The sequence below is a fragment of the Podarcis cretensis genome (genome assembly GCF_951804945.1).
Source record: "Podarcis cretensis genome assembly, chromosome: 4".
NCBI lineage: Eukaryota > Metazoa > Chordata > Lepidosauria > Squamata > Lacertidae > Podarcis > Podarcis cretensis.
In genome coordinates this window covers 67,380,254-67,393,749 of record NC_137173.1, presented here as the reverse complement: position 1 = coordinate 67,393,749, position 13,496 = coordinate 67,380,254, and the positions used below count along the sequence as shown (strand labels likewise).

Genomic DNA, 13,496 nt, shown 5'->3' with positions numbered 1-13,496 from the left:
GCATCAGAGTTTTACTTTTCCTAGATGAGCTACCTTCCCAGGTTGATGAGCCCCATCTGTCCCTCATTTCCCTCAACAGCACATGCAGAAACCTCTTTCTTGACGATTGGACCCACTATTTTGACAGTCAAAGGACTCCTAATACTGGGGGACAGTATTTTTTTTGAAATCATCTAATGAAACATTTTTTCCTGTTCTTGAGGAAACATTGTCTTCCTGACTAAATTGAGTGAGAGGGAAATTTCTGTAGCTCAACATCTGTTTTTCTTCCTTAAAAAGAAGAAACTTTTCTACATGCTTCCCACTGGTTATATACAATATTCAGGTATTCCACACAAGGATTACTGTTCCCCCTAACGATGGGCAAAAGAGCCAAGTTGTGTGAAGATAGATTATGTGTAGCACAGTCTCTAGTCAGGGAAGGTATATTTGTAATGGGTGAATGGGAGGATATGGGGAAACTGCCTCTGCAATGGAATGTTAGCCTTTTGGGGTGTCAAATGTAGGTCAGATGCCTGCACCAGAAGTTTGTTTCTTTGCAAACACAATTCCAGCTTTTCTTCAGTAGTTTGCATCTTTACAGTTTCATCTCTAACTAATTTTTACATTGAAAGCATTAAGTGTTTTAATTATTTGAACTCTGTCTCCCATCACCCTTCACCCCTTTCTCTCCTTTCAGATTACAGAATTGTGTGGTGCTAAACGTGTTGGCTATTTTGGGCGTGCTCAGTTTTATGCTGCTCTGAAGCTAATCGCTGCTGCGCAGTCTGGCCTCCCAGTACGGATCGAAAGCATTCAGAATGGTAACTGTTTTCTAATAATAATAATAATAATAATAATAATAATAATAATAATAATAATAATAATAATTTATTTGTACCCCACCCATCTGGCTGGGTTTCCCCAGCCACTCTGGGCGGCTTTCACAAAGACAAAAAATACACTAAGATGTCACACATTAAAAACTTCCCTGAACTACAAACCCTAGTTGTCTTCCTTGGTGTTTATTCCAAAACCCCATTTGAGATGGTAACTATAAATTACAAAATGTGTAAATTCAGTGAATGTGTAGGATGTATTGTATAATGAATGGGAAAATGCTACATGATTTTAAAGCTGTTCTCCTATACTTAACCACTGTTAAGTGTTATGCTCATATATCTAGACTATGCTTAAATATGGACTATTATCCCAGCTGTAAAGCCATGCTTTGAAAAGGATTGCAAACAATAGTTTTCATTAACCTTGCTGAGAGTTATACCTGCACTAGATAGATTAACTTCATGATTAACAGTGCAGCCCTATGCATATTTACTCACACTTACTAGGGAGAATCCTTTTCATGGCAACAAGGGTTGTAGTACTCCACAAACCAGTCTCTAGGCAAACATGAAATCCTCCGTTAAGTTGCTAAATGCAAAAATGTCCACTCTTTTGCACTTTTCTACTCACTGAATCGCCATGTATACCAAATTTCATTTTTATATATCATGTACAAGTACTCCATTAGAAATTCTTATATTGTGAGAGACGTTTCCTGGTCAGTCAATGAGGCTGAGTATACTTTTGGATAGGAATTCTGTTCTCTTTTAACACTGCTTAGTGTTAAATTGACTTTGTGGTGGGGAGCTTTGTTTCAATATACATAGTTCCATGAAATTTTATTTTGTCTTTATTTCTGATATTTATTTAAGAATTGCCCTTGCCTCGATTTATGGCACTGAAAACTGATAGTGATGTAAGGTACAGTCATCCAGCAGAAGCTCATGGAACTAAATTTCAAATTCCACATGCAACACTTGAAAAAAATTGCTTCAGAAGATTGGATGGAGGAGAAAAGCAGGTAAAGGCCCTTTGCAAAGTAGAAATTTTGGTGCACAACTAACTATAAGGCACTAGATTATTTTTATTTTCTATACACACTGACTGTTGAGATTTCTCATTAAAGTACACTATTATTTATCAGCATGATTATTTGGCTTTTACAATTGATTGCTGCCTCTTTGAACTGCAGATAGTATTTAATGGTCCAGATGTGTTAATGGAGACGAAAAAGTGAAATTGCTCAGCCATTAGAAAGGAATACAATTTATTCTATGGAATGTCAATGCTACAGACTTTTCTTCCAGGTCCAATGTATGTGTTTTGCCAATTGCTTATAAGGCCAGTGGAATACAGTGACACAAAAGCTGTAGCCACCTAGCAAATTTGCCATTGAAAGTTACTACTTGCCCTGTATTCCGCCCCCGACCCCCTTTTATATCTTACTCATATGAGGGCTAAGGGAAGTCAGAACAGAGCACTTGATCCCATTTTTGCCAGCTCCTTTAATGGATAAAAAGCAGGCCATTGGTTTTTTTATAAAAAATAAAAAGTAGGCTAGCTGTATCAACACCTTTCCACGCTGAGGTCTTTCAACACATTAATTTTGCTAATGGTCATCCCTGTGCTTTCTTGAACTATGAACTGGGCAAGAGTGAATATGTGATGTGCCAATTTCAGACAGACAAGAAAGAAGACTTTGAAATCATCAAAATTTAGATTTTAAATTTTAAACAAGTACTTCAGAAAGTCTCCTATGTGGTATTTGTTAATTTATTTCATATGATAACAAAAACCAAACAGGAGACTGTCCAATACACTCAAATTTCAAATTAAAAAACTAATGATTTCAAAGTTTTATCTCTGCTTGAAACTGACATTCTTTGATAGTCAGTAGTTTTTCACTTGATAGATAGGCCCTATTGGCTATCAAGTCATATCAGGTAATAAATACTGTTCCATGTCAAGTGTCAAGTACAGTCAGATATGATCATACTGTTGTAGGTCATCTGTCAAATATCAGATCATGAAATCATGTAACAATGAATCTCAGATATTGACATGAAATTTTGAGTGTTCAGCAATATCAAAAATTGCAGAGGAGGATTTATGTGGGCATATTTATTTATTTTTACAATTTAATATTCTACTGTGGTTAGATGAAATCACTTTGACTATGGAACAGCCAGCATTCAAAGTCCTTATTCTTTTCTAAAAAATTATTTTGAAGCAAGAAGCAAAGTCTCCCCCTATGTCTCCCATTGATTCACCTCCTGCTTCTCCATCAACCTACCAGAGGATTCCCTTGAGTTATGGGTATGGTGTCCTGAGAAGTGGGCTTGAGCAGCAGCATGGAGGTAAGATGAGGTCTGCTTTGGAGTAATCAAATCATAAAAGCACGGAAGCAGCCCAACAATTTCATAAATTAATTACATCTCTTTTAAAAGAAACTGACTTGATTTGTGTGCTTTCTCATTATTCGGTCTTGTCTTCCTCTTCCTGAGAATCAGTTTAAATTAGAACAAGCATCTGTTTACAGATTTATATTCTCAACCTTTTTCAATGTAGGGTGTGGTGGGGGTTATTGTAGCCATAGATTTTGTTGAACAAAAGCAGTACTTTATTGAATTTATTCAAAAGTTAAATAATGAATGTCCTGCTGGCAACACATGGACAACTTTGGGTAAATCTGTTAAGATAAATATAGGATACGGTACACTATGTGAACATCCAAATGAATAAGGGATTTATACTTACCTAAGTACAGGTAATGAGAAATCTCAGGGAGGAGGAGGGATTGGGAGGAAGGATGTGCCAGTTTCTTTATATACTTTAGTAAATCAACCCATTTAAAACTTATGGTGGATAGAATTGAGAACAACTTCACCACTGAGTGCAGTCTATGTAGTGTAGTAGTGTAGTAATGTAGTACTACGGGTGTAGTAATGGCCTTCCAGTGGAATGCGGATTTTTTTTAAAAAAAGAAGAAGAAATAGAAGTGCGGAGGCACATCACACACACCTCGTAACTTGGCCTCAGCCGGCTGGCACAGCATTAGATGTGACACTTGCTCTGTCATGGATTCTGCATACATGCACACCAGTTGTTCTGCCTATTTTTGTTGGTGTCTTGATAAAGCTTGGTAGAATTCAAGCTAGAATCCAGATAAGTGGCTGGAAGGTGGATCCAGATCCTGAAGAATGGGCAGCAGGTAACAACCCTACATCCCCTCCCCAGCAGCATCTCAGCCACTACAAAACCTTTTCTGGGCTGTGGGGTGGAGAGGAAAGCAGAAATGGCTGAAAATCAGCCAGAGTCCCCTTCCATGAGCAGAACTTCTATTCTTTTCAATGCCCTGTTCCTCTTGAAGGGCCCATTCCATTCAAGAGGTTTCCAGTTTTAAGTTATTTAATGAACTACAGTTCCGTTTAAATTCTAGGTCTCATTCTTTACTTGCATAAGACATAACAGACTGTTGAATGTTCAGAATCAATATTTGGATGCAAGCTTTAGTGGTTTCAGTGAAAGATGCCTCCAAAATGGTGTGTAGTTCTCCCTAGTTGGCAAATACCAGTGTTTACTCTTGGCTAACACTGAATTTAGTTGTTTTGAATCAAACTCTTATGCTGCCATCAATGAATCCTTGTTAATTTATGTTTTTCTTGATGTTAGCATGTCTCATGAAAGAGCACTTGCTTCCTTCTTTGCAATAGGATACTTAGGCAAAAAGTCAGATGTTATGCTTTTAGTGTGGATTAAAAAAATCACCTTTCAACACGTTAAGTGAGTATTTGGTCAGTAGTCAACAGCATGAGCAGTAGCATTTTGAGAATCAGGCTTTAACATAAGTGAAGGATTTGGGTGATAAAGTGACCTTTCATAGGAGGTGTGATTGTGTTTTTATTTTATTTTTTTGAGACCGAAGGATGATATATGTTTTGTCATCTTTGATTTTGCACAACATTAGCAAGTATTCAGAGCAAGTATTCAGTTTTTATTTTCCCCTTAATCTTCCATAGGTTCATACGAAGTTAGACATACTGCTGTCCAACAAGATGGACCAACTGCAGGGAATTATGGGTCTAAATCAGTTCCACCACATTCATCTCTCATTCGGGTAATGAACTACTTAGGATGTAAGATGTTTAAAATGAAAACAGCAATGTTGCTTGAAATAATTATTGAGAATCAACATGATTTTATGATCAATAATGTTTGAAATAATCTTGAATGTCGCCACAAACAGATCTACCCTATAGCTCAAACTGTGGTATTCACTAGAAAACTACCACAGGCTAATATGGATGTAAAACTAAACTTTCAGTACTTTGTTTCGCCATCCTGTTAGCTGCCTTTCTCAAGGCACATGCAGCGTATGATAAAATCAGTCAAATGGATACACAATATTATAATATAATGGGCAGCGCCATTTTTTCCCTGTGGGAAAAGAATAATTTGACTCCTAGAAAGTATTTAAGGTAGAGAAGGGGCTCAGTTGAAACAAACTCACAATGAAATGTGTGAACTCTAGATTCTGTTTTTTATGTGTGACTTCAATGTATCAAAGGTAAAGTGAGGACTTCTTACTAATGAAATACAGCATTGAAATCCATATATGGATTGAGTTTCATATTGTATTGATGGGACTAGAATTTAATGAGTTTGAAGAAGTCTGATTTCAACAACCATACTTATGATTAATCACAGTTTCTTGGGTTCAAGGCAAGCTGTTCCTAATCAAAAATGGAAGCAAAAGCATCCAGTCTCCTTATGATTGTGCTGAATGAAGAGGGCAGAACCACATGAATCCAAGGCACAACTAGGCTAATTCTCATAATACTGAACCATTGTTTGGTGTTTCATTCGAGTCAGTCCAATGTTTATATTCATACAGATTTAGTTTGATGTATGTAAGATTTCCTATAGTCCTATGAATAAAGGCATTTATTGTAAACCCAACAGGACTGTTATTGAAATCAGGCCTCCCCCATCCATTTCTTTTAAAAAGAACTACACAGTAAGAACAAAGCAACTTCAATACTTTGAAACTTCTGACATCTCAGCATTTTCTCTACCTTTCAAAATGATGCTTTGCCCTTTCTCCCCCTGAAGTCTCTTTCAGTAGAGAGAGAACCACAGGACGGCAGTAGTAATTACTCAGATGACCCCTGGAGAATAACTGAGGAGCAACGAGAATATTACACCAATCAGTTCAAGTCCCTACAACCTGACCTGACCTCTTTCATTTCAGGTAATGTTCATTGTATACACAGCAAGGAAGGCTAGAGTAAAAGGGCAAGGAACTGACACAGGCTAAGTGCAAGCCTCTTGGATTTTTTTATAAGTGTTTTGGGTGTGTTGTATGTATGGTAACGCGCATAGACCCTTATTTCCGTTTTTTAATGTCACAAGTGAGTTACTGTGTTCTTGTTTGTTTTTAAAAAAATATTTTAACAATATACTGTGCATGTTCCAGACAAAGTTAAATGCTATAAATTCCACTGCGTTCAGTAGAAGAGATTCAATCATAGGTGAAGAATGTTTTCACATGAGATATGTTATGGTACAATTGCCATTTGGTTTTTTACTCCTTGTATGTTTTTATTTAATAAGAGTTTAAAATTATTCACTATTGTAGCCTTATTAGACTAACTTGCATTTTAATTATGTCTTATAAATGTAGTTGTGATTAAAAAAAAATACTCAGTTGGGACTTTACACATCACATTAAACTTGTAATTTCTTCAGGGAGTTTATCTCCTTGCATGAAAACAGTAATATAGTGACCATGCATCTCTAGGCCATTTCCGAAGCTGTCTCTGAAGTAGACAATTATGTCTTGTCTTCTTTTTTTCTGGCAAGAAAAACAAGTTGCAACTTGAGGGATGAGCAAGTAGTAACAGCAGTCTGTCTGTCTGTCTGTCTGTCTGTCTGTCTCTCTCTCTCTCTCTCTCTCTCTCTCTCTGTGTGTGTATGTGCATGTCTCCGTCCTGTCCTCCCCTCCTTGCATGTGTTTCAGACATTGCATTTTCATTCCAACAACCCACCCTTGAGGGGTTTCCCTTTCCATCCCTACTTCACACACCTGATTTTATTGCATATTTCCTGTTTTTAAAAAAAATCAGTTCGTTGTGATGCTGGAACTAGGAAATTGTGGTTTGAGCACTCCCAATTCTGAGCAATTTAGTTCAATTTAGAGCAAAAAATATCAGCTGAATAAGAAGCTGAGCTTTTGTGCTGTGCTATTAATTTTAAAGATTAGTCCCATTCCAAGAGATTTTCTTTAGGCATGTTGTTGCATTTCTGGAATATTCCAGAAGATTTGAAACTGTATTATGCCTCTCACCCTTGGCCAGAATTTAAACTTAACAGGATTTTACAAACCTAAAAAAGCAACCCCAGTCACACATGCAGATGAGATTTCTCATGTTGGCTTTATCTCATACATGAAGTGATCTGCGCCTATAAAAGAAATTAACCCCTTCCTCCATGTCCAGTTCCTCCAACAACATGTTCATGTCTTCTGATTAGAATAGTGATATTGGAGCAAAATATTTCAAACAAACATGTCTAGTGTTAAATAGCATTGCATAGTAAACAGTACTCTTGAGTAATTTCTTTATATTGAAATGCTTTGGAAAATGTGTTGTTCAGTAGCTTATTATTTCACTGTTTGACAAGCCATTTCTGTTGACAGGCTCTGTGGCTAAGAACTTCTTCACAAAATCTAAGCTGCCAATCCCTGAGCTTTCGCACATATGGTAAGTACTGTTTTGTAATTCAGATTAATTTTATTGTGTGTGAGAGAAACTACTGTGGCTGAAAGTTCTTCATACTTCTTACAATTTATCTCTAAAGAAATCACAGTAATTGCCCCCATCAAAATCACTTTGAGGTCCAGGCACAGCAGGGTGTATGTTGATCTTTATTTTATGCTTGTTATCTTTGTAGAGATACTGTCCCTTCTCAGCAGGACTAGAGAGATTTGAACAGCAATGCACACTAGAAGAATATCTTAAAGAACATAATTAGCACAATAATTCAACAGATATTTTTGTGAAATAGATTCAGATAAACATACATTCAGAATAGTTAAGATAACATCATAAGCTTCAGTTCTAGCTGTGCTTATCAGTTGAAACCTAATTAATACCTAACTTATCTAAAAAGTACTGCTGCATAATTCATCAACACTTTACTAATGAGGCCTTACCCTGTTGTTTTTTTTAAAGAAATCTATCTAGCTGACATTGCATATGGCCCATTGCAACTTCAGTTTTATATGAATCCTATTAAATTTCTAAACTTGTAAGGAGGAGCATTGGCATATATATATATATATATAGAGAGAGAGAGAGAGAGAGACATTAAAATATTCAGAAAAGGAATGTATTAAAGAAAAATTACAATGGTTTAATGAAATAAATTTTAAAGAAAAACATCTTAAATGTCAAAATAAAACAAATATATAACTCAAAAACAGTGTTCCCCACAATTATATATATTGTGCATGCAAACAAAGATTTTTATTTCAATAATGCACTCAGCTATCTTATTCACAGGGAGCTAAGTGATGTAGACTGTGATGGAGCACTGACATTACCAGAGTTTTGTGCCGCCTTTCACCTTGTTGTTGCTCGGAAAAATGGTTATCTTTTGCCGGACACCTTGCCAGAGACTCTGCTGCCTGACTGTTTTCAAGCAGGTGAAGCTTTAGTATTTGTGGGGTTTTTTAAAAAAATAATAATCTGTGGATTAAAATGGCATTTTAACCAATGTCTATTTTGAGGTACAATTCTGGGAAAAGATGGGCTCTAAATTGCATCTAAATGACAGAGCTGAAGGAACCAGCTTAGCAGAATTAACACCAGCATAAAAGATGTGCTTGGCTTGACTAACACATTGATGATATGCATTGATGATTGTGCACTAAACCATGGTTTAGTGCTATGTGTATGAACATAGCACTCATCTCACTCCTCCTCTTACACTACAAGGAGGATATCTTCACCAGAATTAATTTCTTTCTTTCTTTTTTGAAATAAAATTTTATTAAAACTTTTTCATAATGTAATAAGAGAAAAGAAACTATTCTAAACACAAACAAAACCAGAGACAGAGAAGATAAAACGCAGAGTCCTCTCTTGAAGGTAGCTCTTAACCCTTGTCTCACACAGAAAGTGGTGGACCCTCCCAGCTCTCACCCTGGGAAGTCTTCCCTTCCCTGCCTCTCACTCAGAGTCCTTAACACAAACTATCCACCACCTTCACATGTGTGTAACCCTTGGACTCCAGTTAAGGCCCAGAGCAGCAGATACTAATGGAAAACTAAAGGGGGGGCGGGGAGACAGAGAGAGAAGAAAGTTATTTTCAGTTTCCAATATTTCTGGCATTACATAGAAACCAGATTTCCCAGTCAATTTCAAAACTAATCAGTGAGTTATGAAATGGCACTGTTTAAACATCCAAAGTTTGTTCTAAGAACACAGTCCTTTATTTGCACATAACAACAAACCGGGAACCCTAGAATATGAAACTAACTTTAGTGGAGTTGTCCCCCCAGCAGCACATAGTGGGGTGAAGAAATCTGTGGCCCTCCAAAAGTTGTTGGACTCCAACTCCCATCAGCCCCAGCAAGTGTGACCAGTGGATATTAGGAGTTGGAGCTCAGAAACATCCAGAGGACCACAGGTCCCCCAGTGGCCCCAAATAAAAATCAATAGTTTTTCCTCCATAAAAATGGCATGTCCATAGCCCTGGAATAGAATAAAAGAGCATTTTAAAATAAAAAGTACTTGTCAGATAATAGTACACAATATATTAAGGAAGAACGTTAATACAGTGGTGCAGTTCACAGAAAGTGTTCACAGTTCACATAAAGGTTAATGCAAGGACTTATTTGTTTTTCTATCTTTTTCTTCGATTTAGCTCCTCTTCAGCCTAAAAGTGATCGTGTCTTGAATTCTTATTCAGAATCATTGGCAGCAAGTCAACAAACAAGGGACTTCAGTAGGACTGAAGTAAGAAAAACTCACCTGCTGGTGTGTTTTTTAAAAACGCACCTCTGTTTTGCTTGTCACTTCTTTTAAATTAAATTTAACTTTAATTTTAAATTTTTAAAACAAACGGTTGAGAGAGAGAGAGACTTTGTATCCTGTATGAGACTGATTTAACCGTTGGATAATCAACACTCCATGCTTAGTTTACTTTTAGCAGGTTACTCTCTGTGCTCCTGGCTAGACCTTCTATGCATAATGGACTGTAAGTGGTTATAGAGAAACGTGTAGTGTGGGCAACCTTTGGTGCTCCAGATGTTGCTGAACTACAACTACCATCAGCCAAAGCAAGCATATTTGATGACCAGAGATGAGGGCCAAAGGTTCCTCACATCTGGGATCAGCTGTAGAATGTGTTGAGTGATAGTACAGATAACAAGGAGAAACCCAGAAAGACAAGGTCAGTGCCAGACTTTGTACAGCCAGTAGTATGGAGCTGCCAATGAGCCCCCAATATTCGCACAGGCAATGCCCAACCTGGTTGAGCTTCAGTATGAGGGTGGAGCTTCAATTCTAGTATGAGGCCATGTTTCAATTCTTTATACCACCTATATATGGCCTGCCCACACATAATTTTATTCTTACTCTAGAAACAATTTCTCACTATAAGCTACAATAAATACGAGACTGGGAAACTTTGGTTGCCTGGCTTCAGCAATAGATTTGTTGTTAAAAGTTTCTTTCAAAACTGAACAAGAATTATTCAATTGTCACTGCTATATAACTGTTTGTGAAAGCTTCTAGTCTTAGAATTTATACTGATGTGCTTTTTCACACTACAGAGGATGATCTATGCTTCTCTCTCTCATTTATTTTATCCCTCAATTTTAAAAATAACCAGCTTGAAACTGTTCGCGAAGATCCAAGCAACTCGGAACCATTGATTCTCTTTGAGGCAACTTCCACTGACCCAGTTGGTGACCATTTCTTTATATTTATTGCATTAGTCGCTGTGTAGAATTGCATTTATTTATTAATTAAATTTATAAACAGCCCTTCATCCAAAGATCCACAATTTACAGCATAAAAGTACAAAATGAAAACACAAAAGATATAGCACACCAAAAACAAACGAACAAACAGAAAAAAACAGTAACCTCCCTCAGTTTTGATTTTACTTATATACCCTTTGGTATCCTTGCTGGAAAAGTATTACTGCATGTGCATTTTAAAAAGATGACTGTGGAATAGTAGGAGAAAGAGAGCTTACTTCATTAGATAATTTCCTGGCAAATACAATGCTGGAACTATAACCTGTTAACAAATTGCATTTGGACAATTCTCATACAATAGGACCTGTTCACATGACCCTGAAAAATGATTGAAATATGAGATGAACCAACAGGCTGATTGTGATTACAAGGCAGTCATCATGTGATTGTTGGGTTACAAGCATAAGTTTCAGGTTTTCACTGTGGACAGAACTCTTGCTGCAGTGTACTGTGTTAGATGTAGTAAAAGAAGAAAATAAGACTTTGACTGCAATATGGAACACAGTTTCTTGTAAATAAGTCACTGAACACAATGGAACTTACTACTGAATAACTGTATGTAGAATTGCAGTTTATATCACATTTGTGAAACAATTCCTTTGCTGTTTCACTTCCTTTCAAATTCAACCCACCAGCTTGCTTTGTGACACATAGTTTAGCTTCAAAACTGGATTATATAATATAGGAAATTAAATTTGTCCTGATTGTACTCTTCTTCTAAGATCTTCTCCTGAGGTCTCTCCAGACCTACAGGTTTCTGTCAGCCTGTAACCTCTAAAATGATTTGCAGGTTGCCCTTCTCTATTTCTTTTTCTTTTTTAAATTACAAGCTTACTTTTCCTCTCTTTTATAAGGAGACTTCACTTGAAGAGATGTCTGATAAAGTTGCCCTGACACAGGACACAGTTAATGATAACAAACAAGGTACAATAGCAATCTGCTGTCTTTTAATTAATTAGGTTTCAGCTGGAAATGGATAATTTATACAGTTCCTCCTGGTTAGGAAAACGAAACGAAACGAAACTGGGCATCTTTGGCAAGGCATGTGGCTCCTGTCAATGAGGGCTCCCCCCCCCCCCCCGTCCTCTTACCTACTGAAAAAGCTCAGTGCTTGTATTTCGTAATCAAGATTGATGCTTCTGCATAACTGCCTCAGACAGTATTGATTTCTCACACAACCATCTGTGGAACAACATTATAGTAATGTTATAAGAACTAAGGCTAAGCTCTGGTAAAGTTATGCATGATATATGTACTATTCTTATCCATTTAGCTACTAAATGTTTTTCCTAAGCTTCTGCATACTTTATCCGGGGCTTCCAATGGTTTACATCTCAACTAAAAACTCATAAGGGTAGTTTACTGTTGGGAAGTCTATGCAGGAAATAACAAACATTATTGAAGTTAAATGTATCTTGAAGCTTATCTATATTATGTAACTTCAGCATTGGTCTTAGATAGCCCTGATAACTCTCTGTGTGAGCTGAATTCTTCTTAGTGTGTGACAAGGACATTTATAGGGACAAATAAGAGTTAGAAGTGGTAACTGGAATAACCTTTTTTCCTATGTGGAATAATTAATAACAAGTAACATTCCGGTTTTTGTTTTTACTAAAGGTCTGAAAGTTAGTGCTTCTTCCCAGACAATACAGAAGGAAGTCAAAGCATCTCAGCACTTGGCTGTCAAAACAGGTATGGAAAAATTCCTATATAACACAGAAGCAGGTTTGTTTTAATGTGGAATCTCTAAGTTTACTTACATTGGTGCATTTATGCTTGTTTCAGCATAAAATATATTTATTATTGGGTTATTAGCTATTGGCAGTATAAAGAAAATGGCTTCATGGGTTTCCAGTATATATAAAGTATTGACCAGAATCTTGTGCATACATAGCTGTCTGCCTGTTATAACTAATTGGCTCTACCTTGGAATATTTTTCCTCTTCACTGTGTGAAGTATTAGAGAAGCTTTTGTAAGACTTGTGTATTTGTTGGTCTAGTGAATGAAGGAAGAAAAATGAAAAGAAGCTTATTCCTTGTTACATTTAAACTTCAATCTTATGCATAATCATTAGAATTTAATAGCACTTGTTTTTTCTCATGTTGTTAGAAAAAGATATACTTTACTTTGATCTCTCTATAAAACCTCTCTTATTACATTTTTAAAAATGTTTCAAAAAAGAAATAATCCAAAACACACCTAGCAAAATTGGGTCGCTGAGCACCTGTTGCTGAAGTTCTGTCTCCAACATAAGAGGATTGTCATTAATGATTAATAACTATCCCATTTTCCTTATGCAAAAAGTCCTGAACTTACACATGATCTAAAGTGATGAGCCACTTAGTAAAATCTACTTCTCTTCCTGAACGTTATTAACTGTCACTTTCGTTTAGTATAATATTGCCTTCTTATAGTTCATATAAACATACAGAAAAATGTACCACTTGAAAGCAGATGTATATGTCTGAATGGTCCTACATGTTAAAACCAAACCACTCTATATATAAAAAGTTAGCATCTCAGGAAGAAATAGTATATCTTAGGTATCTTCCTCTTCTGTAAGTTTTCCATGTTCTTTGTTTTTCGAACAATCAATAGATCATTGCTTGTCATGGCCAATTGAAC

General features: G+C 36.5%; 1 protein-coding gene across 1 annotated transcript in view; it reads left to right on the top strand.

Moving 5' to 3' along the window:
* REPS2 (RALBP1 associated Eps domain containing 2) overlaps positions 1-13,496 on the top strand; it is a 75,993-nt gene that overhangs the window by 27,132 nt on the left and 35,365 nt on the right. The window contains exons 2-12 of the mRNA XM_079972682.1: positions 680-803; positions 1,695-1,843; positions 3,053-3,179; positions 4,842-4,939; positions 5,935-6,073; positions 7,520-7,583; positions 8,385-8,527; positions 9,751-9,842; positions 10,720-10,791; positions 11,725-11,794; positions 12,488-12,562. Coding sequence (XP_079828808.1) covers positions 680-803; positions 1,695-1,843; positions 3,053-3,179; positions 4,842-4,939; positions 5,935-6,073; positions 7,520-7,583; positions 8,385-8,527; positions 9,751-9,842; positions 10,720-10,791; positions 11,725-11,794; positions 12,488-12,562 — 1,153 coding nt within the window. The remainder of the gene's footprint in view (positions 1-679; positions 804-1,694; positions 1,844-3,052; positions 3,180-4,841; positions 4,940-5,934; positions 6,074-7,519; positions 7,584-8,384; positions 8,528-9,750; positions 9,843-10,719; positions 10,792-11,724; positions 11,795-12,487; positions 12,563-13,496) is intronic.